At 49.3% G+C, this 23977-nt stretch overlaps 1 protein-coding gene across 1 annotated transcript in view; it reads right to left on the bottom strand.

The window, feature by feature from the left end:
• CD81 (CD81 molecule) overlaps positions 1-23977 on the bottom strand; it is a 33278-nt gene that overhangs the window by 6368 nt on the left and 2933 nt on the right. Inside the window, exons 2-4 of the mRNA XM_048306553.1 lie at positions 16407-16521; positions 4390-4487; positions 1554-1628 (exon numbers count right to left, since the gene is read on the bottom strand). Of these exons, the coding sequence (XP_048162510.1) occupies positions 1554-1628; positions 4390-4487; positions 16407-16521 (288 nt within the window). The remainder of the gene's footprint in view (positions 1-1553; positions 1629-4389; positions 4488-16406; positions 16522-23977) is intronic.

The following is a 23977-nucleotide window of genomic DNA, read 5'->3' as shown; positions in this document are numbered from 1 at the left end:
TAAAAAACTTTAAAAGTCCTATTTATTACCTCTCTATTCTGAATCTAAATCATCTCCAAGAAGGCAGACTGAGGGAGAGAATGCCTCCAGCTCCGTGGAGAAGTGTCCCTTCTGGAAGCACCTCTCTGTGGCTGGGATCATTCAGTGCTTCCCTCCCAGCCTGCATTGCTCCCAACCAAGGCAAGGAGAAGCAAGCCTGCCTTGTGAGCAGAGATTTCAAATAGCCCATTCATCATCAAGGCTGCAAAACCAGCTGATGCCAAGAGACTGCCACCCTTAATTTTAAGCTGCAAAATTAATTTTAGGGGCTGAGGTCATCACTGCTGTACTGAGAAATCCTACATTTCTCAGCTTTATGCTCTGATGGCCAAGCGCTTTCTCCCCACGATGGGACACAACAGCCGTGGGGTCCCTCCTTACTCAGCCTTCACTTTTTTTTGCTGTCAGTTGTAGTTGCACATCTTGGAATCGTCAGGATTCACAAACTAACATCTGCAGGAGGCACAGCCCCTCTTGCAGAGGTTAATTAGTTCACTAAAGTTGCTAGGAAACAGCACCCTGCCTGCATAATAGTATGTTTAGCCACAGAAGAGTTTATTCCGGTGAAGTCATGCTCTCTCCTGCTAAACGACTACAAGGGTGTTCCCATTCAGGCCTGTGAGCCATTGCCCACATGCATGTGAGAGCTGAGCAGGCCAGCACCTACTTACACAGCTGGCTTACGTCTCTTAGTAAAGTAAACACATTTCCTACTCTGCCAGAGAGTCTAACCTTGGCTTTGAGCACAAGCAGTCCCCTTCCCTCCTCCAAACCCCTGAGGCCCAGTGACCAACACCCAGCCTGCTGCTTGCTGCAGCACAGCCTTGGTTCCCATACCTGGGCAGTTCTGCATTTCGAGACCAAACCTGTGTGTGTGTGAGCACATGTGACCATAGTGAAGGGAAGGTGAGCAGAAACAGAAGCTGAAAAGCTGCAATTTTCAGTTCTACCCTTCAGTTCAGCTCCTCCAGTCAGGAAACTTTATCTGAGCAGTCCCTAGCAGGGTGCCTGGGACAGACACAGGACTTGTACCCCTCACGTGTGCACAGCATACGGATCACAGCAAGCCCAGTGCTGGCAGACAAATGGCCTGAAGCAGGTTATATGATACTGGAGAAGAGCAGGAAGTACCAAGCAATCCCATTAATGCAGGCTCTCCCTGTACGGTACGCCCTCCCTTTGGCACCGAGGAGGTGCAGATGGCTTTCCTTCACAACTTCATGCATGAATCGACTCCCTCTGTGACTGACAGTGTGGCAGCACAGAGGAGACCCAATCGAGACAGGCTATTTTTATTTGAGACATTGCACTACATACCCTAAGGGGCAGCTGTTACCGTGAAATGCTCACATTTAAAGTTCATCAGCCCGGCCAAGAGGAGTGAGGTGGCCTGCCCAGGTCACACCGCTAATCCAAGTTACTCAGACTGGGAACAAAACAGCTCATGCTGGGACCTGCTGCAGTTCTGCCCCAGCCTCCCAGCCCCACAAACAAAGGTTTTAGAATCGTCTTACTTGGTCTTTGTTGACAAAACCCCAAATTCCAGCCGCAACTTCACAGGCAAACAGGATCACCAGGCAAGTGAAGAACTGCAAAGACAAATCAAGAGAGGGATCCTTAACGTATCTGCAGCAATTAGGTGGGGAGAGGTGTGGAGCAGCACTTCTACTGACAAATCAGAGCAAGGAGTCATCTGGCTTCAAACCATTTTATCTCTCATACATGCACTGAGCCCAAACACATTATCCTGTAACTCATCACATGCCACCCCATGTCCAGACTTCCCGCTAGGATTGCTGAGCAGGGATTAGCAAAACCTTTCCCACAAAGGGACTGACAGGGGTGAAGATGCCCTGTGTACAACAAAATACATTGCTCCTCTTCATGTACCTGCAGGACCATCCAGACAAGGTTTCTGCTCTGCCACAAATGCTCCGAGGACTGGAATTGCCATTGCAGGGTTAAAAGCACATTTCAGCTGCTGAGGAGCTGGTGGTGTCAGGGTGTGATTTATGGCCAGCTCTCTGGCATCCACAGCCCTGCAAGGCTACTGCATTTTTTTGCATAAATACTAATGCTGACATTTTCCCACAGTCCCACCCCATTTGTGCAATTCCAGAAGTCCTCCCTGCCATCCCCCCGAAGACTTCTCCATCTTTTTGTTCAGATGGCGGGAACGCGCTGTGATGGTTGGTCTGCTGGACTGGGAATGGGAAGCTGTAAACTCATACATCAGGGTCACATGAGAAGGCAGAGAGAGGCACGCTCCATATGCAGCCAGCATTGCCTCTGTGACAACATCACTCAGTGACTTCTTCCTGGGAAAAGCCCCAAAGTGGGAGAGTTGCCATGGGAGTCAAGAAGCAAAAGATGTGAATGCAGTCAAGGAAAGACAAAATTGCAGTAGAGGGTGGGAAAACAGCCCCTGGCTCCTGAGTGGTCTCTGCTCAAAACACATTCAGGACATTTTCTCCAAGAACAGAGGAAACAGGAGTTCCCAGAATGATGCCATGACCAGGCTCTCACATGTAAAAGCAAAGGGTTATCAGCAAAATGGAAACAAGACTATTAACCTGACAGCAGGAAAGGACTTCCAGCATCCTTGTCTAGTTCCTGAACAATCAACTCCTGTGTAAACATCTATCTATCCCTGATTCTGTAGGAACATCTTTGGAGGACTAGGTCCCACAATTCCCCTGAGGACTCACATCACCCTAAATTGTGGGTGCAATGCACTGTAAGTCTGGTTAAGCACTAGGGCTCATTCTTGCAGTGGCTACCCTCCAGTGAAAGATGGTTCGTTTATCCCAGATTTGGAGGTACAACTTCCTGCAGATTCAGTTCAAGTTGGCTGCAGAACACCAGGAGATGCAGCTTGATGCTATGGGAACATAGTGGTGCTCCCAGCCAGGCAGCTGGCTGTGTCCCAGCCCCTTTCCAGGGAGCAGAGCCTGCTCCATGCCAAGTGGCTCCCTCCTGTCTTCCTCAGGTCTTGCTGCTCAGCTTCCATACCGCCTTTGGCACAGGATTTTGATAGCATGGAGCTTCCTGGTACTTCTCCCTTTTGCAGTAAGCCCAGAGTCACTCCCTCAGCTAGGTGCAGGAAAGGGGAGCACGGCTGCTTCCCTGAAACACGCTGAGGACGCTGCCTGGAATTGTCCTTGGAACACAGTGGGAGCCTTGGCCGGCTGAAAGCGTCCTCATGGGGCGTCTCCAGACTTTTCTTGGCAAGACAAGGTGTGAGCAAATACAGGCAGTGCACAGCAGCTAGAGCTGCTAATTTCAGCCAGAGCAGCCGGTTTCCCTGTCAGGCCTCAGCTACGTTGTACCATCTGCCCTTCTAATCCTCTAACTTCAGGAGGGAGTGAGGGGTAATTCAGGGTCTGTAATCACTTGCATTAATAAAACAAAATGAAAATCCAAAGCTGCCAAGCTGTGCTACAACAACCCCTGTCCGATTTGTGTGCAGGCTCCTAGTATTCCCAGCAGCCAAGATAATGCCTGCAAACTCCTACTGCAGCTCCCAGCAGACATTCAGAAGTGCTTTATCAACACTATGGAAAAATATCCCCAGATTACTGGGAATCGGCAGCAACCAGAGGTGAAATCATCTGCAGGACTGAGGGAAAGCAGCTCTGTTTCCCTCTGTCCCAGCTGAGCCCACACCCATGAGTTGCTACACTGCCACCAAGAATCCTCCAGCCCAATGAAGCCAAGTGCTGGAAAGTCATTCGAATTTAAAAAAAAAAAGTTTTACCCTTCCAGTTTATTTTTTATGCATCAAGTTTAAACTGAACCACATGTGAGAACTTGCTTTAAATAAATGGGTCTCCCTTGCTCCCAAGGTAAAGGCTTTTGGTGTGGCTACAGTTTATCCAATTAAACTCATCCTGTGCCAGGAATCCTGAGCTGCTGCCTCACTTCAGTAATGGATTTTCCAGGATGTACCTAGATGTTCTCACTAAGAAATTATGGAAAGTCTTTGCTGTTTCCATGTCCAAACAGATAAAAATAGTAGATGATTCCTTAAAAGAACTAGAATTGCTAGAGGCAGCCTGGAAACGGAGTCATAGGGGATGCTGTAGGGGACACCAGGTAAGAAAGAGGGTTTAGTGGGTGCTTGGTAAGACAGCCAGACCATGGGGAGGGATAAAAGCAAGGCGGGGGTTCACATATAACGGAGGAAGAGTCTCTAAGAATCCTGCTGATCTCACCTAGTTCCACCTATGTGCTCACACATCCTCCCAGCCCTGCTTGTTGGAAAAGACCCCAGCAAGGGAAGCACAGCCATGTGCTGTCCAGCAGGGAAATCTGGGTGCCAAGTGACTTCCAAAGCTGTGTGTCTCTTACCGTTCCCAGAAGACACTGAGACTCCTGAATAGCGCCGTAGCATCCCAGGAATCCCACGAACATCATGACAGCTCCGACTGCGATCAGGATGTAGATTCCTGCAAGGCAGAGCAAGAGGCAGACGCGTTACTGCAGAGCTTTGTCCAGCAGCATCCTCATGCCTGGCTGGACATTCTGGCTCCTGGTGTGGATAATTGTGGATGTGCAGAATTAAGGCTGAGGAGGTGTGAGTAGAGGTGACGGCAGACATAGTAGAACACTAAATACATGAGTTGGGTCTCAAAGTGTTTGAAGCTGCAAGCACCGAAGCTTTAAAATCTCCATCACCTCCAAAATCAGAGGAAATGCTGAGAGTAGCACTAGGCAGAGGATGTAGGAGGCAAGACAAGGGCTCTACAGCATCCTCAGAGCTGTAGCACGGAGTTCCCCTGGCATGCTGTTTTAAATATTCAAGCAGAGATGAAAATGATTAGTTAGCATATCTTGTAAAATAAACACTAAGGCACATGGTTTATTTATATTAAACATCCTACAAATATTTATCTGGCTAACATTTTAAAGGCAGACGAACCACAAAACCAAGGGGAAAGTACTGCTTAAGCATCTCACTTAATAAAATCCGGCACTTTTTTGTTATAGGTTCTTCCACAGTGAAGACAACATTTTTTACTTTAACTTATTGAATTTCCACAGGCAACTTGCACCATAACTAGTTCAAAGCTTGAAATGAGGCATTGGGAGTGGTTCAGAAAACAGAGGAATAAGAGTTTATTCATTCAGGAACAAGAGCTTAACTCAAGGCTCAAGTCTGCTGCCATGAGTAATCACCATGGTCTCACCAACCACGAGACTGGTGAAGCTCAGAAGATTACTCAGCCAAACACTACCAGCTCAGTTAAATTTGACACAGCTCTCTCCTGGTGTATCCCTTATATTTAGTGCATTTTTGGTTAACTAATATTCTCAAGTATTGTGGTTATACTACTCTCTAAGTGAATCTTATTTCTCATTCAAAAGCAATTTGATACATGCAAAAAATTACAAACAAGGTAAGACTGCAGTCACTATTTCTAATGGACAATGAGGGGAAAAAAAGAATCATCATGAGGATAAAAAAACATGGGGCATCTCAGAGGTACCAGCAACACAGTGATTCTTACTAGTGGTTGGGAGACACATCCCTTCAATGAAATGTTTTCTTCTGTTATGAGTGAGAATGTTTTATAGTTATTAATCAGACTGTCAGCTCTCCTTTAGGAACAGCTCTAACATAAACAGAGCTCAAGATTAAAACTGTTTGTACATGCTCGCGATGTTTAAGGTTTTTCTTATCTCTGTAGCTTTTAAACAGTCTTCTGATAATTAAAGTGCAAAGTCTAAAGGCCATGCACTGAGAGCAGAGTCAAGTCAAGTCAACCCTTCTCTAAAACACCAGATACACAATAACGGTCTCCACTTGTTTAACATTCCCTTACGTATTCTTCAAACTTGGGACAGGCTGGACTTTGGCTCCCCCTTCTTCCCTCTTCGAAACAAAAATCACCAGCATGCCAAAAGCACAAGCGCCGATGCAAGAGCTGACTTGGCGAGAGGCGGCGACGGAAGCGCCACCCCAGTGGCTCCCGCGCTGGGACTCTCTGGTGTTTCTCAGCAGCACCTTGCTCACTCTATTTTTAGGTACTGCAGGAGGGAGGAAGCCAGCAGCAGGGGAAGTGCCACAATGGAGCACACTGACCCTGCAGGAAGCCCCTCTTCCCAAAACCTGACGGGAGCTGTGGCCGGAGACACCAACATCCTTGCGGCAACACTGTCAGCAAAGGGGGCCGGAGGCACAAGCTGCACCTCCTGATGTGTTCTGAAGGGGTTTCAGGAGCCATGAAAACCATACAGGCAAAAAGGTCCCCAAGCGGGCATGAGACACCTCCTTAGGTGAAGGTGTGCAAAGAAAGGAAAAACAAGCAGAAGAAACCTCCCAGGAGAGTTTCTTGGAAAGGACAGGCCAGCAGATAAAGTTTTGCAGGCCCGGCTGAAGTGGAAGGAGGTGGTTTTGTCCCAGTGGCTGGAGATGACATGAGGTGGAGCAGCTGTGGCAGCTGGGCAAGGAGACAGCGTGGCAAGCAGTGGGCTGGGCTGTGTGGGGGACGGAGGGCCCCCAAAGGGCCTGGTGGGGGTGGGAAGACATTAATAAATCCTGTACAATGAAGGCTGTCTGCTGGACACCTGCCAAGCCCCAGAGAGACTGATGGAGACTGTCAGACACTGCATAACTGCTGTCTCACAAAGAACAACATACCAGGAGTGGTGTCCCAAAAAACAGTCTGCTCACTGTCACCAGAAGCTGCTAATGCCCAAGAACCAGCCCTTGCCACTCCAGCTTGTACCAGAGAGGCTGCTGGCTTGGGTTTTCAACCCAAACCATGGCAGATTTTTCTTTTTTAAGCCCTGGGTAGTTCAACTGAAGAGTCTTCATCACAAGTCAGAAAATCAACTTTCCTTATCCCTGACTGCAGCAGTTTCTGACTTCTCCAACTAGGAGAATACAGAGAAGACAAAGCTGAGCTGGGGACAAGTCATTTCCACATCTGAGAAGTCACTATTCAAGCTGGTTAGCCCAATAGATGGGTAACAAGTAGATGCACCACATTTGAAGACCAAGCAGCATGATGCTGGGACCCCAACAACCAAGTCACCACAGACAGAAGATTTTATTCTCAATTTTTTAAAAATAAACACTGAAGGCACCTTCTAGGCTGAACAAATATCGCCAGGAGATCACAATTATAGAGCAACCCAGGTTGAAGGGACCTCAAATGATCACTTGGTCCAACCTTTCAAGAGAATGGGAACCTTAGGTGGCACTATCCAGAATCCTGCCCGATTATATCTTGAAAACCTCCAGTGATAGGGACTCTTATCATGTCCCTGGGGAGGTTTTCCCAGTGAATGATTGTTCTCACTGTAAAAAATGTTTTCCTGATATCGAGATGATTAGGAGAACACAGGGCCCACTGGTGGCTAGGAAAGTTTTGCTCTGAAAACTAGGAAACGAAGGCCCAGTGAGAACCTCAACTGATGGAGAAAACTAAGAAGAAACACAGACAGTTGCTGTTTCAGAGAAGTTTTCCAGTGACCTCTGTACTTGCTTCCTCCTGAGATTTCTGGCAGCTTCAAAAAAACAAGACCAATCCTGACCTGCTGAACTCCCACCCCAGGCAGGCTGTGCAGACCTTGGACTGTCAGTGAAGCTTCCCGCTTCTCTCCCTGCTCTCACTTCAGCAGCTCCTCATCAGAGCCAGCACTGCTGTGAAGTGAGGAAACAGCAAGAAGGAAAGGAGGGGAGGGAAGATGTGCACCACGTGCAGCTTCCTGACCGGAGCCCAGCGGATGCGAGCAGTGCGGTGGGAGCGGCAGGAACGCGCAGCAGGCGGGGGAGAGGGCAGCGAGGAGCGGTCTGATCTTGGCAAACCACAAGGAAAACCCTGGAAGGTTTCTGGAATAAAGGCCAGCTTCATTCCCAGGCACAAACAAGCAGCCATTATGGAGTCGCCTTTTGTTACCAAGGGCCACAGCACAACAGCCTCTCCTGGGAGGCAGCAGGGCAGGACTCTGCTCCAGAGTTTATTTAAAAACAAGCACAAAATATTTACTGCAACAATAGCATCTTGTATGAGGAATGCCAGTGGTGTTTCTCCACAAAAATGCCATGCTGAAGGCTGAGAAAGCAAAGGAAGGCAATCCAAGTGCCCAACCACATGCTTGAATGGTGTTTGCTTTCCACACCCATCCCTCCCCTCAAGGAATGGGACTGGTGGGGAGGTCTCCACTTCCAGACTGGGTGCCAGGCAGCTGGGGGACTATTTCACAGCAATCACGGCACAGACTGGAACGACCAAGCCCTTTTCCCAGAAAGCAGCCTGACACATCTTTGCTTTCATTCTTGGCACACAGGACGATGACGCCTAGTGTGGTTTTGGGCTCCGTGTCTGTGAGCAAGGCACCTGTCATCCCTATCCTGAACAGCACATTATCCTCCTCAAAGTCAGAGGAAACTCCTCACAAGCCTTCCCCTCCTCTGTGTAAGCATCAGAGACTGGTTAACCCCTAAAATGTTCTCCCGGGTGAGGAACTCTTGACTAAAACGCTATTTGCTCCTTCAGGGCTCCACCCAAACTGGCACAATTTGGCGTGAGCAAGGCTCCATCTGCCTTTCACATGCCACTTCCCAGCTCATTTTTATTGCAGCTTTCTCAGGGGTTTTACAAGAAGCAGCGCTGTTTGCCGTAAACAAAAAGTAAAACGAGAGAGGAATAAACTGCAAGCTGCAGTGCCCACAGCCATGCTGCCCCCTCACACAGCAGCAGTACATAACCCTGGGAACAGCTGGAGCTGCAGCAGCAGGTACAGAGAGCAAATCATGTACAGGTGTTCATGGTACCAAGGCACCTCCATGACAAACAAGAAACATTGCTACAACCGCCACACATACCCAGCCACACACCAAAGCAAGCTGTGAGCCTCAGGACCAGTATCTTGGAGTTGGGGAAGTCAGAGGAGTGGTGTCAATACTGCCTGGAGTCCTCTTTCTCTTTTTGAGATGAAGCCTTTGAGCAGAAAGCTTTAGGAGAGAGTTCAACCACTCTTAGCTTCACCTTCTCATCTGAATTCAAAGCAGGAACACAGGAACCATGATATGATCTCTTCACTCAAGAGCATCAGGACATGATGAGAAAAAGCAGCAGCAGTGGACCAAACACTATCCCCCTTTCCCCAGTACAACAGGGCATGTGCTGCTTCGGGCTGCAGGGATCTCATAAAGCTTTAGGAAAGCCCCCAAACATCAGAGCCAGGGAACTGACAGTAATTGAGCACTTCTCTTGGTTTAGTCCTAGGTGGGAAAGGGATAAAAAGCAGCCAAGAGGCCAGCTTAGCTCCCAGCTCAAGCAGATGATGCTTCCATGGAGGGCCCTTTACCTGCAGGCCAGGTAGGAAGCAGGATGCTCAGTGTGGCAGCAGGGAAGCGAGAGAAAAAGGTAGTATTCAGTGTCAGTACTTGCTTTGGCATTAAAGCAGCATAGCTGGTGCCTGCAGGGTTGTAAAACCATGTCCTGTCCCTGCTGAGAAGTAAAGAAAACAAGAAGAAATAAACAGTCTTAAAAAAAGGACACGATGAAAAAACAAATAAAAGGAGGAACAAGCACAGGAGCATCCCTCTAAAATAAGCAGGGAGCAGGCCAGCCCTGGCCAGCTCTCCTCCCATGCCCCACCGTCCCTGTCAGAGATGCTGGGCAGCTGCAGGCATGGGCATTCCTGGACAGCACCCTACTTCTCCCCTCATTTCAATCCTCTCCCAGCATCTTTAACTCACTAGTCTAATGGAAGCCAGTCACTGCCCCCAGGTCACCGTGGCAATATTTCCAAAAGACAAAAAAGAAATCAAATAAGAAATCCCCCCTCAGCATGACACAATGCTTCCTGGGAAAGCCAGGCAGCTCTTCAAGCTGTGCCTGCCCTCCCCATGGGATGGGCTTTAAAAAGGGGCTGAGAGCAGAGGAAAGAGAGATGTTTATTCTCCCAGCAGGCTCCTGCGGGGAGACTCTGCTCATCCAAGAGTTTTGCAAGCCTCTGAGGAAAGGAGGGAGGCTTCAGTGCCACCCTGCTGTTGCTCCTGGCCTGGAGATGCTGAACATCACTGGGCTCATCACCACTGCAGCTGCAGGGAAGGGTGGGACCATCAGACAATGGCAGGGAGACTCCCTCCTACTCCACACCATCCATCGTGGAAGAACACTCTTCCCTGTAGCCAAAGAAATGACCATGATGTTCTTCCTTGCAGCTTGGGGGCACGATACAGGCAGGGACTGGAAAGTCCCTCCAGGGCAGGGTTGAGGCGGGAAAAAGATGGCTGCGCGAGCCAGCCAGCAGAGGAGGATATCCTAGGCATTTTTGTCCAGTTGCCCAGTGGAATTGGCCCAGCAGAGCTGGCAGCGCTTTCTTGAAAGTGGGGTGAGAGAGAGGGGGGCTGGAAAAAGAGAGGGTTTGCTGGAAGATGACAAGTGGGAAGCCCCTCCATTCCCCTCCACCCCCTTTCCCAAGGAAAACATTGCTGCTCTGTAGCTGCTAATGACTTCCAGATGGAGCAATAGGATCACAAAGCATGGAGAGCTCTCATGGGGAGATGAAAGCCTGGACATGCTGCCCTCATCTGCAAGAACAAGGCAAGAAGAAGCCATGGGCACCTCTCTGTCAGAAAAACAAAGGGATGGTGGGGAAAGCCCCAAACAATGTCCTCGTGTGCACACACTTATACCCAAATCCCCTCCACAGAGGTCCACAGTCACGTTTCTTCTCCTCTGCCTACCCAGGAAACCTCCCAGGAAGGAGATTTAAGTTTTGTAAAGTCAGCATACCTACAAAAGCTGGGAGGAAGTCTATGGCACATCTCCAGGACTGGCATGGACAAAGGTGGCACAGCACAGGAGAGCCAGGCTGGAATACACTGGCCCATCCTCTGCTGCCCCAGCCTAGAGCGCTTCTGGACATTTCAATGTGCCCTGGGGTCCCACCCACTAAGAGAGCACAAACCCCACTGGAGGGTTCCTTGTAGGCTTTGCATGCTTTAAACATGGTGGAGGTTTTCTAAGGAAAACTGCCAAAGCTACAGGTTTAAACAGCTCTGCAGAGCAAGGAGCCACCTCTGGCACAGGTCCAGGGCAGCAAAGCCAATGGGAGGGGACAAAGGAGAAGAACAACTACATTAGTTGTAGTTGGATAGATCTGAACCCAAAATAACCTGATGGTACTAATGTATTTTTAAAGTCATAACCAGTTTTAGCCTGCAGAGTTGACTTGATCACAACAAAGGTAGAATGAATTACAATTAAATGGAAATCAAATGGAAATGCAATGAAATAACATGTTGCTTTCTTAATAGAAATTGAATTCTGTGATAAGAATACAAAAAAAAAAAAAAAAAATTGTACTCTCAGATACATGATGTAAGCCAGAAAGGAAAGTACTAAAAAAGTGTTTTGCCTTAAAACTACTATTTTAAAAAGAATTCCAGTGTTATTGAAGGAGTTGATCTGACGGTGATTAGAGGAAAATCTAGAACAAGTAAATCTCCGCTTTTGTTTTTTTTTTTCTTTAAGGGACTAAATAATTAAATTGTCCTCAACTGTAAGTAAGTTTATTTCCAAGACAGAAAAATGTATGTACTTCTAAAAATCCACACATATATTATTTTTTAAATAATCCATTTTGCTCGTGTGGTTCAAGGCCAAATGCAGACCTTGGTCTCCACTGCCAAGCACGCAAGCCTGGCGACAGCTCATGTGTCTGGTGGAAAATCTCCAACACAGGGGGCCTTGAAAAAGTAGAGCACAAATGGGTGAGAGAAGAAACCAGTCCTGAACCAGCTGTGTGCATCCACAGGGATCCCTGCAGTGCCTCATGCCAGAGCTGAAGGTGGTTTTTCCCTGGTGTTTACTACAGAACCTACAAACCAGGAGCCTCAGGCTCTTCTCTAGTCCTTTCACAAAGAGTTCAGCAAAAGATGTGCTGTTGAGTCTAACCCCATCATGTACGGAAGTTGGCACCATCTCTAAAAGATGCCTATCATTTCCAGAGGGATGGGGACAAGGATTGGAGCAGGAACAGAAACCAAGACCTTCTCATTGCTCATGGTAGGTGCACAGCCACTGGAGCACTGTGGACCTCTAGAGCCTTTTCAACACACTGGAGCTCTGCTGAGCCTCCTCTGCAATGAAAATCTCCCTGAAACCCCAGAAATCACTGCTTTTCTGGCCCATTCTCTGCTGCTCCAGCCTACACCACTGAAAAGGCTAATTAAGCTAAATTAGCTAAAAAGGCTAATTAAGTTATGGATAGAAGGGACAGCTCCTCCACAACCATTTAGCCAACACGAGTCTGTCTCAGTGATAAGCTGGGATGCTCTGCACTGCTGGGCATGTCTGGGACCCATGGCAAGAGTGGCCAAGGCATCCTCATGCGCTGTAAGGACAATGGGCACACCTGGGGAAAGAGCTCTGAGAGCTGTCCCCATCCCTACCCTATGCACTGCCACTTAGCAGACCCTCCTCTCTGCAAGGGTCAGATTTCCCTGAGCCCAGCAAAACCTCATGACAGGACTTCCAAAATCCTGAAGACAACCATGAAAGCTTCAGTTCAACTCAGATAAGTACTCACTTGTAAGAAAGACTTCAAAGCCTCCCTGTGCTTTCTGGCCCATTGATTCTAGACCAGTCTGCATGAAAAGCAGCTTGAACTTGTTTCCAGGGCAGAAATCATTATCCTGGATTGTATTTGTTCCAAGGAGGATGGTGAAGACAGTCTGATTCACCTCCTGAGAGAGCCTGTGTTCCCATTAGCCGGTGTCCCTTCCACGCCTCAGTAGCGCTCACAGGCACATTCACCACCTTAGTCCCAGGCCACTGCTGCTCTCAGCTGTGCCCCACCTGCCTCCCTCAGGCTTTGCTGCCTGACTGGCTTGGGAGCTGGATCAACATTACCTAGGAACTCCCCCACCAAAAAAAAAAACCTCTCTTGCCTTTCTGTTGGGACAGTGACACCCAGCAGGATGACAGGGAGAGGCAGCGGTGGCAGCAGGCTCAATGGCCAAGCTTAGCCCACTGCTGTAGGCCTGTCTGAGACCTCACACCCCTCCCCTGTGCCACCATGCTCCAGGGAGGAGACACTACCCAGCAGAGGATTTACTAATAAAACACAAAAGACCTAGATGGAAGCAAAACTAACCCCTTCCTCACCCCAAAAGCTAAGTAGGAAACCACAGCCCAGCTCAGGACACTTTTGCACTCCTCATCGTGGCTGGCCACGCTCCCAGGGCCGAGCTAATTAGAGCCACAGGTCGTGTTGCCCTGTCACTTGCTGTGAGCAGCTGGAGGCAGATTTCCTATTTTGGATCTGGCAGGAGAGAGTGGAGCCGAGACCATCCAGCTGCTGTGCTCCATTCCTCGCTAGGCAGCTTGAGGGAAAGCACAGGAAGGGCAGCAGCAGGGACGAGAACCCAGTGATGCTCCCAGCACACAGGCAGCCCAGCAAGGGGGAAGTGGGAAACCGTGGGGTGTGGGTCTAAGGCAAACAAGAGCTGAGGTTTTTATTCCTGCCCTCCTCAAAGCATTTCACCCACAACAGCCGTCTCCAGGCATCACATAACCAAATGTTTGAAGGACAGGGAACCTAGCTTTTTCCTCCCACTTGTCATCCCACCAAGAAAGGGCAAAAGCAGTAAGTCCAGAGTTACTTGCCTCTTCAAGATCCCCAGGTGCTCTTAAAACCAGTGACACCACAGCACTAACTTATTGTGGAGAGATCAGAACTGCTCCAATTTGTACCGGTGTCTGCAGAGAGAGACCAGCTCAGCCTTCTTCTATGGGCTCTCCTAAGACACTGAATCACAGTTTTGTTGTTTGTTTGGGTTTTTTTCAATGGTACTTTAATGTGTAGGATCAGTAAATATCTGAGAAGCGGTTAACCAGTTGTTAGCAACTTATCAATGCCTCTAGCTATCCTGAAGGATGTTTTCGGCCTTGTTACCAACACCTTCCCAGCCTCCAGACAGACAAAGCATTCCAGACACAGTGTTATCCAAGAGCAAGAAGGATTTTGGTTTCTGAATTTCAAATAAAGCAAGTAAGTGCATATCAGACCATAAGCCAAGCTCAGATGAAGAACAAGTATTTTCCTTTACAGTTATGAAAGCATGGAACTAAGGTGCTCCAGCTATCCTCATCCCTGGCACTGGGATTTATTTACAGTCCTGAAGGAGTTAAAGCATTTGCTGGAGCACTGGATCCACAGCCAAAATGGAAGTGTCAAAAGCCAAGACTGGAACAAGTGGTTAGGGGATCAGATGGTTTGCACGCCGTGCTGAGGAAAAAGCCTGTGAACAAGGGCCTGTTTAATAACCTCCCAAGCCAGCCCACAAGACAACTCGCTGCATGCAATGCCAAAGTGCTGGGGAGGAGGGGTAGTGCTTGTGGGAAACCCCAGCCCGCAGAGCCCCTTCCCTGTGGCTGGAAAGGCGAGCAGGGGAACAGCTGCCTGTGCCCTAGGGGCTAACGGGGTGACTGCTGAGATGGTCCTGTCTGGGAGCTGAGGGCAAGGACTGCTCCTCTACTCCTGCTCCTGCTGGAGCCTCAAGTGTCATGCCTGGTACTCTGCAACTTCCCTGCTCGCCACAGCCTCTTTCTCCCATTTCCCCATCACCCTCAAATCCATTATTTTTACTCTCCCATAACACACAGACACACTGGAAAAATAGCCTTTAAGAAACAGCTCCAACTTTGGGGCAGGGGAAAGGACACAAAAAGAAACCAAGAGATGCCAAGTCCCTGCTTTCCTACTTCCCTTTCTCACTCAGTACACACCCTATGATAGAAGTTTTCCTCCTTGGACAGTGTTTATTGCTTCCCCGTGTTCCTGCAGCACTGCAGCAAAGCCTGGCTGGCCTTTAAAAGCCTCCTGACAAATCCCGGGACCAGCGCCCTGTGCCAGACACCAAAAAGTGGTTTGCAAAGGAAAAAGAAAACAACAGAGCTCTGGAGGCCAAGCCCAAAGAAGTTCCCATTCCCAAAAGCAGGAACATTGTGTACATGTGTATATTGCACACCAGAGGAGAAAAAGGAAGGAATATCAGTTGTAGGAGAGAGGAAAAAGGGGGGGTGGGGGGGTGGAGCAGGGTTGGGGGGGAAGCAAAAAGAAATCCCAGCCTTCAGACTCCAGAGGTCTGGCTGGGAAAGGCAGCAACTGAAAGAAATGCTCTGCTGTTATTACTGCATGGAAATTACAGCTGCCAGAAGGAATCCAGGCCAATCTGTTGCTGAATAGAACTTTAAAAAGACAGCCAGTCTCAAATCATGGGCTGCTCACGGGTGTTGGAAAGTCAGTGCGGTGGTGTGACCCACAGTCCTTCCCCAACTCCTTCTAAACAGCGAAGGCCGAGGACAAAGACAAAATAAAAAGGAGTGGAAGAGTAAAAGATACTCAACAGGCAGGAGGGAAGGACTGTGCCCCACACTCCAGGTCTCCCAGGTTTAGGGAGAAAGTGTTACCTAGGGAGATATCAGTTGTTAGCCCCCCCAAAAGAAGGAGAGGTTTGGACTGGCTCCTGGAAAGGGGAGAGTTTAACTTCTTATGAGATCTACAAAGGGGAAATGCTGCAAATAGAGCACTGGGTGTGAGGCAGGAGAGACAGCAAGACAGAAAAACTCACAGCTATTTACAGCAGGAACACCTTCTGTAACCAGGGACGGGCAGGGAGAGGGCTCAGGCATGCTGTTTCATGGGCAAGCAGGGAAATGCAAAGGAAAATCCTTTCCAGAAAGTAATTTTAGCTACAGGTGAGAACAGGACATTGGATCAGACAATGTTCCCAGCCCCGTCAGCTTGTGCTCCAAGCCAGCTCCTGACTGGCAGCCAGCCCCTCCTGCAAGCTGCTCCCCCTTGTCTGTGAGGGATCATTGGAGAACAGGGGAAAAACCGGGGGTTTCAGCTTCCAGCATGCCAGCATGCTGTCAAATTAACAAAAATCATGCTAAGCTTAATCGTAGCGCACAGAGGCTCCACCTGCCCCTCCTGGAGAACATGAGTCACACGCTCACCAAGCTTCACTTTCTACTGCCAGGCACTCTGTCGGCTACTTTTACATCCCTTTGGATAGGAAACGAGACACGCTTCCAAGAAGTCCCCCCTCTTCCCAAATGTGCTCTGGAGAAAACCCATTACACCACAACACATCTTTTTGCGTTTTCAGCTGATGTGGATTTGGACTCTGCGCTCGGGCCACGGCCAACATTTATCGAAGGCTTTGGCTGGCACAGCAGGGGATATTTTGGAGAGTACGAGGGCAGCAGGAGGTATTTTTATTGTGACCTCCTTGATGCTCACCTGGAGCTTTCCGCCCTGCTTTTGGGTACACTGCAGCCCACCCTGGGGCACAACACCGAAGCAGCACCACCAGCACCCCCACAGCTACTCACCAACGTAGAAGGTGTTGGGGGCCTGCTTGTCCCCCAGCTGCAGGTACAGGATATTTGTTGTCTGCGAGTCATGGCGGAGCCACAGGGCCACTCCCAGGATGATGCCTCCAGCCAGCTGGGGAGAAAACAGAGGGAAGCAAGGGTTACCCACTGTTCCAGCCACATTGGACCCAGACTCGTAGTTTTTTGGTGGGAGCAGACTTGCTTTTCATCTTCCCACAAATATACAAGAACATCCTTTCTAACCATCATCCCACCCCTGCAACATGCTTTGTGCCCCACAGATCATAGGCCGTATCACCTTCCCTGCTTTATGAGAAGACCCCTCATTCTGGGGATGTGCAAAGCCCTTTCCAGTTCTTGCAGGAGATTTCTTTCCCAAGAGGTATTTTATTATGCCACTTAAATGGAAGGCTCGGCCTTACCCAAGCAGAAGGAGACATGCCACTAAGATTTTTAGGAGAGCTTTTCAACAGAAGTCAGGATCAGCCCCAATTACTCCCTTTTTCCAATGGGCTGTTATCATCCCATTCCATTTCTCTGTGAGGTACGAACAGAAAGTGCGGGAATTTTTCCTCTCTGCCCCCAAGTCTTGCATGCACGCGACTTCCCATCCAGGCTTCCAGTCGAACACACCTAGTGTTCCCCTGGCACACAGGGCTTTCCTTAATGTCCTAATACAGGAATTGAAGCAGAGCAAGGCATGGGTTCGGGCCAAGGCACCATCACACCACTTTTGGGGGCCTCCAGGCCAAGACTGCTGCCTTGGCCATGCTGTCCAACAGCAGAAGAGCAGCGCAGCCACATACATGGGTGCACACTGAGACGCAGGACTGACCAGGGCAGGGACAAAAACACACTCCAGATGTGGGAGGAGATGTTCTGCGCATGGGACGTCAACTCAGCCACTGGGATATTTATGTACAAACAATGGGAAGTTTTATGACTGACTTCCTCACTGTTTTCTCTTTCACGGAGGGGCTGGGAATGGCAGCGGAAGATGGGAGCAGATATGGGGCACTACAGCAGGGAAGGTGTCACTGAGAGGAACTTGAGGTAGAGCATTTCCTGCAGGACTCATTGTGTTGTTCTTTGTGACATCCCCTGTCCATTTAAAAGCATAAGAGAGAGAGGAAAAATTATAAACACCTGGAAAAAAATCCACACCCTTAAGAATTCAATATCACTGCTGTGAAAAGCTGAAAGTACCTGTTCAAATGCTAATTTAATTTTGAGTGTCCTAAATCCTTGAAGCCATTCATCTTAAAAAAGGGAAGATAACTACAAAAGGGCACAGAAGTAGAAACATGCTTTTTCTAAAAAGGTCTGAATCAGGTCAGCTACAGGCATGTAAGGCACCATGAAGGTCACATTAAAAAAAAAAAACAAACAAAACAAAAACAAGGCAAGACTTTTTCAGTAAAAGTGCAAAGTCTCCAGTTGTGCAAGCACAAAAAGGAACACAGGAGGACTGGGATCTGCAAGACAGGCTTCTGATGGGAGCCTGGCTTTCCCTCTTGAGAGCTCTGCTGGTGGTTTCCTCCTTGCTCATTTCTATAAATCCCAGCCACAAGACTTTTACAGGAGTTCCATCAAAGCTGGGGTAAACCCACACCATTTGTTCCAAACTCACAGGACAAGCTGCTCTTGGGGTTTTTCCACTATCAGACGGAGAAAATCCCCATCAGCTCCTGGAGAGGAAGGGAAATCTTTGCTTTTCCCCAGTCTGCCACCAAAGTAGTTAGCTTTTAACACTTCTCCCACAACAACCAATGCAACTTCCCCACTGGCACAGTCCCTCATCCCTCCTGCACTAGGGCCAGCCTGAGGTTCTCCAAACGCTGGCAATGCAGAAAAGTCACGAAAACCGCTCTGTGCTCAAGTCCAGCTCCAAATAAGGCAGGTTGCGGCTTCGCACAAAGTTACCCAAATCCAGCCTGGCGTGGCTCGTTCATTGTCTGAGGGCATAACAAAGTGTGTGTTTTGACTCTCAGAGGAAAGAATATGTCCCCAGATTAATCCATGCCACTCAAAGTAAAGCTCTCCTGGTAGCTGCTAGGAGAGAGAAGATCCTGAGGAAGGTCTGGATTTCTGTGCTGGCTGGAAGAGGTAAAGAAAAATGGCTGCAGCCCTATTTGTTTTTGTTTTCTCCCTGCAAGGACACATTGCTCTGCCCTGACATGCTGCCCTCCACACTCAGCAGTACCCACCCCAGCACGCCCTGCCACCCATGGCGAGGTTGGGATGACACCAGCAGCTCCTTTCCAACCCAATTTGCCTTAAAATACCCAAGAGAGCTGAAAGCAGACTGCAAGCTATCCTTGAGATACTTTTTAATCATGTGGGAACATCAGCTAAAGGGGTGGAGCCTCTTCTCATGCATCAAACCCACCCCAGCAGCGAGGTCTGCCTAAGACAGCCAGCTGAACCAACTCCAGATGTTCCTGGTTTCATCCTGAATGCGCCCCGGGAACATCGCACATCCCTCCCGCACCGCCTGACTCCATTTGCATTTTTTACAAAGCATGGAAGACCTCTGAATGGAAGCTTTAATCCAATAGCAGCTGGATTTCCTAAGAGAAAATGACATTCCCTTACTAATGAAAACAGGGTTTGGGCTACGATGAGTAACTTTTTCCATGAAAACCATACATCCTCCCACCACCAAGAAGTCCAAAACGAAGTCTTTCTTCTCAAAGCAAAGAAAACAAGAGGGAGAAAACATTGTCAGCTTGCCACAGTAACTCTGCCTTCTGCTGTACCTTGCTTGGGATAGTCTCATTTTTAATAGAACAATTTGTTCCAGATAAAAGCTTGATATTTGCTTCCCCTTCCATCCTACAACTGCTGTTTGCCAACACAAGAGCCCAAAGAGCTCCAACCACTGATGGCAGCGTGACACTCATCTTTAGGCTGCACATCCTCATAGGTATCACCGTTTTTTTCTGCTGTGGATATCTGTAATCTCACACAGGTTATCCCACTGATCTTTGTGTTCCCAGCTTGTCAGACAGCAATGTCGCAGAGTCTGGAGCCATCGCTTGTCGTGATACACTCCAAGCGCCCAGCACAGCTCTCCATTTCAGTTTTTGGGGACTGCAATAATCTAAAAGCTGCAACTTCAGCAATGCCAGCAGTGTGTCAGACTTTGATCTGCTTTCCAAAAGCTGACCTCCCCAGCCTGCTGTTCTCCTGCCAGCACCATAGCACTCGTGGAAGGCACATCACTGGTCTTCCCCAGGATGGGGCTGGCCCCAGAGCTCACGCCCTGAGCAGCTTCCTGGCACAGCAGAGGTGATGTTGCAGGCTCCTACGTTTCCTCTTTACTGCTATTTTCCAGCTTCCAGAGATTTATTGCTTCTTCCACAGACAGCTGGACTTTTCCAGCTGGATCCTGCCTGCCCAAGGCTTGCTTCTTCAGGAATGCTGTTCCTGGTTGACACAGCGGGGACAGTCCCCATCGAATGCTGCCTAGGGGAGGCAAAAGGCAGGGCTCATGTCCCCAAGAGGTGATGGGATGGTACCCCATGAGAGGAGGTATCACCAGATGAGCAACACAAAGAAGGCAGGTGTGCAGTCCTGGTTTGCTGCTCAATCTACGGTGCATGTAGTGAGGCTCCTTCCTGGACTAAGCCTCACCAATGGACATGCTGTTCACCCTAAAATTTCCAGATCTAGCTGTGGGGCAAGGGAACAAGCCCATTTTTCACAGCTTAGTCACTCCTCCTCTCCACAAGAAATTCTTATGAATTAGGGGAGCAAGGAATGACCCCATTCCCCTCTTAATGTGGTGTACCCCACTTCTGACCTGCCCCCACCTTAGCCTGTTGCTCCCTAAAACTCACATATGCCAGGATGTGCATCACCGCCCCAGTCCCTTCCGCTGCCCCCAGCCTTTTTCCTCCTGCTCCCTTCCCTCCACCCTTCTCAGAAATAGATTTCCTGGATGGGAGGAGGAGAAGAAAGAAGTTCTGGCTACAGGGCAGCTTGCTGGGCATGCCAAAGCAAAGCAGACAGACATCCTATGCCTCAAGTCAGCAAAGGAGGGAAGTGGAGGTGCCAGCAGTTTCACAATGCTGTATTTTAGCAGTGCCACTTCCCACAGCCACGGCTGGTCCTGGCCCCCCCGGTCGTGCTTCCCAACCTGGGTGAGCCCAAGGGCCAGGAGAGGCTCTCACCTTGCTGCAAAAATGCTGCCAGCAGAGGTCACACAACCATACCTGGGAAATACCTATTGCTAATTACTATTAATTAGTAATTAACAGTAATTAATTATTATTAATAATACCTATTTCTAAATTACTAACAAGAAGCAGGATGCTGCCAAGAAAGCTTAATGAATCTTAGCTGGTTTATGATTAAGGTAGATGACTGGAGATTTTTAACAGGTTTTCATGCTGCAGAGGTTTGCAGCTTCCCTTACACCAGCTGGAAGCAGAACCCTTTGTGAGGGCAGCACCCAGACCCCACCCGAGGGGGGTCCTAGGGCTCCTCTCCAACACAACCTGGAAAGCAGCTGAGATGGAGTAACAACGAATCCTCCTCCTTTCAGGTGCGGGGGGATGCAGAAAAACAAAGTGGCTTGCCAAGGTTGAAGTATCTTTTCATGCAAGAAGCCTCTCATACAGCCAGGAACAAACCCCTAATTTGGGGTTGAATGCTTTGCTCCCAGGTAATTTGTGGGTCTCTAGGGGAAGCAGCAGGTATCATACTCTCCAATATGTGCAAAGTACATAATGAAACATCATTCTGGTGTTCATCATACATGCACCCAGCATGAGCGGGGGAAAAAGCAAGGAGACAGACTTGTAACTTGATGGAAATAACCTTTGGAAGGGCAGTACAAGCCCTTGCAAGATCTGTGCTCGCACCTTACAGGTCCTGCACTATCAGCCTGAGGACTGAGGCAGGCAAGAGAGGGACACATGGAATGTGCCCAGGTAGCACTGCGCCTTCCCACAGCCTGCACCTCGCCTCCTGGAAAGCAGATAAATTTCTTTTCTACTGCAACAGCTGCACCTCATGGAACTGCTGAAAGGGCATGGGGTACAGCAAAGGGCTGACAGCTGAATGGTGGCCAGGAACCCGGGAACTTGGGCTCGATGCTGCGACCATCTCCATGCTATGATGTCAAGTCTTCACACCAAAAAGTCACTTGAAGTTTTAAGGTGAGAAGCACTAGAGATCACCCCTGTGCTGCTTGTTGGGATGCACTGTGGGATGCCCTGCAGCCCCTTGGGAGGGTGTAAGCAGGGGAAGGGACTTCAATCAGACATGCAGCTGCAGTTGGACAGCCACACAATGCAAAAGCTGATCTTAGCACAGGCACTCACAGGCAGGAGTGGCAGACAGGACTCTGTGACAGCACAGGCGAGGTCCTTCTGCTGCCTTCCACAGCCATCGCGCTCCACGGCACCAAACATCAGGCTGAAAGTTTGCAGGCAAGGCCTGCCCAGGAATTGCAGAAAAGGCTTTTGGGAAGAGCGCCGTGTCCTGCAGGCAGGAGGAGGAGAGCAGCCTGCAGCCCTGCTCTGCTCCCAGCAGCACACCTTCCAGCAGCGGCTATTAATAGAGCTGCCAGCCGGAGCGAAATTCTCCACTGGTGCCTATAGTTACCAGCCCTACAACACTGCAGAGCTTTTCAAAACAACCTCCAGAGGAACACTCCCGGAGGAGCAGCATGCCAGAGGCCAAATAAAGCTTGATGGATGGGAGGAGAATGGGAATCCAGCACCAAAACCCAGGAGTGGGGTCCTATGATGGGGAGCACCGTGCCCCAGCCTGATCCCTGCTGCAGACAGAAGTAGCACTTCCCAGGGTTAACTGCCCTCAGGAGAGAGGAAAACAATTTGAGATATTGCTTTAAAATTAATTTGGCCCCATACATAAGCATTTAACTACAATGGTGATACAACTGCTTTCTCAATAGTACAGTGAAAGGCACTTCCACAGTACAGGATCAAAGGGTTTCTCACTGTTAATGCTCTTGCAGGAGATAAGCATTACAGTGGCTGACAGGAGAATAATCTCAGGAAAACAGAGCAATTGCCATTCCAGCCAGCAGCGCTCCCTCCTTTTGGCTGCAGCCCAGCCCATAAAGTGCAATCAGGTACCCCCATGGGGCAGGGTGCACCCATCTCTTCAAAAAACCTTCTGCACACAGAGACTTCAGAAGAGGTTTTGTAGATGATGGAAGGACAGAGACAGAAAGCCCTAAAACACATCCCAGAGAGACATCAGCAGCAAAACTTGAGTCCAGGCACTGAGCCTCCTAAGGAAACCTCTCCCTTGCCCTTCAAAGGCAGGTGTTAAGTAGCTGCAGGGTGAAACACACACGGAAAAAAGCTGGCCTGTACATCGTCCCAGGATACCAAACCCAAAATCTGTGGAAGAAGATGCTGGGCCAGCATCAGGTCCTTGCTGCTTGCCAGGCTCTCTGCGATTCCCAGGGAGACCAACAGCCCAACCAGCCAGGCACTACCACAGGGAGCACTGCAGCAGTGCTCAGCCCAAGCATGCACCCACAATAAGATGCAAGCTAGCTTGTTAGTCCACAGAGTTATTTCAAACCTGTGTTTCTTCATTTAAACCTGTGAGCAGTGGTACACAGGCACCCTCCTCACCACAATGGGACGGTCATGTGCCACTCAGCAAAAGCCTTACCATGGAACAACCACCATAGAGAGCTGCCACCGCTCCACACCGTCACCTCTCATCACCAACACCAAGTATCTCTGTGCAGGCTTTGCAGACTCCAGGGTACAACTGACAGATCTTCCAGTGTAGCACAAGAAAATAGGCAGCTCCTCTACCCCTTCCCTTTCAATCACCCCTGTCAACTCAGACTTTCACTTCCACCTTTCCTCTGATTTTGCCCTTCCTTCCCTCTGCACACAGACTCTTAACACACCCCCTCACACACGGAAGAGAAGAGTTACACACTGACTGGAAAATGGCATTAGGAGCAAGCTCTTCCTTTTAATTAGACACCTCTCTGGTAGGGCAGTCAGTGGTGCTCTCAACCTGGAAGGCTGCCATGGGCTGTATTAGCTAATATAAGCTTGAGCAATTCTTCTCCAAGCAAGTCAATTCCTCCTTGGTTATGTTTAATTATATTTTAAAATAGCTCGCTGACTTCCTTCAGCCTCCCCAGGGACTCTTTGCAGTGGTGGTCAGTTCAGCCCCACGCACTGAGCTCTGCTGTTGGGTTTGGATAATTCAGGAGAGCAGTCAAAGTCCAGCCATCTTATAGGGATGGGATAGAGAAGCAGCTTCAGATGCCCAGCCCAGCCCTGCTCAGGGCTGCCCATCACACCAGCCAAACTACCCAGTAACAGCTACTGCTCCCTCTCACAGGGCAGAGTGCCACTTGCCACTAGCCACCCCAAGGTTTCAGGACAACTTGGCAGCACAGAAAAACTTCCGTCTTTCCAGCCCCATGTTCTGCTAACCAGGTGAAGCCCCCAGGTGCTGACCATGGCCTCCTCCACCACTTCATTAGGTGGATGCCACTGTGAAACACGTGGGGACCCTCTCTCCTGGGACAGGCACCCGTTTGTACATGTGGTCCA

This window comes from Corvus hawaiiensis, chromosome 6 (genome assembly GCF_020740725.1).
Source record: "Corvus hawaiiensis isolate bCorHaw1 chromosome 6, bCorHaw1.pri.cur, whole genome shotgun sequence".
In the NCBI taxonomy this organism is placed as follows: Eukaryota; Metazoa; Chordata; class Aves; order Passeriformes; family Corvidae; genus Corvus; species Corvus hawaiiensis.
The sequence above is the reverse complement of the archived record's forward strand: the minus strand, read 5'-3'. Positions and strand labels throughout refer to the sequence as shown.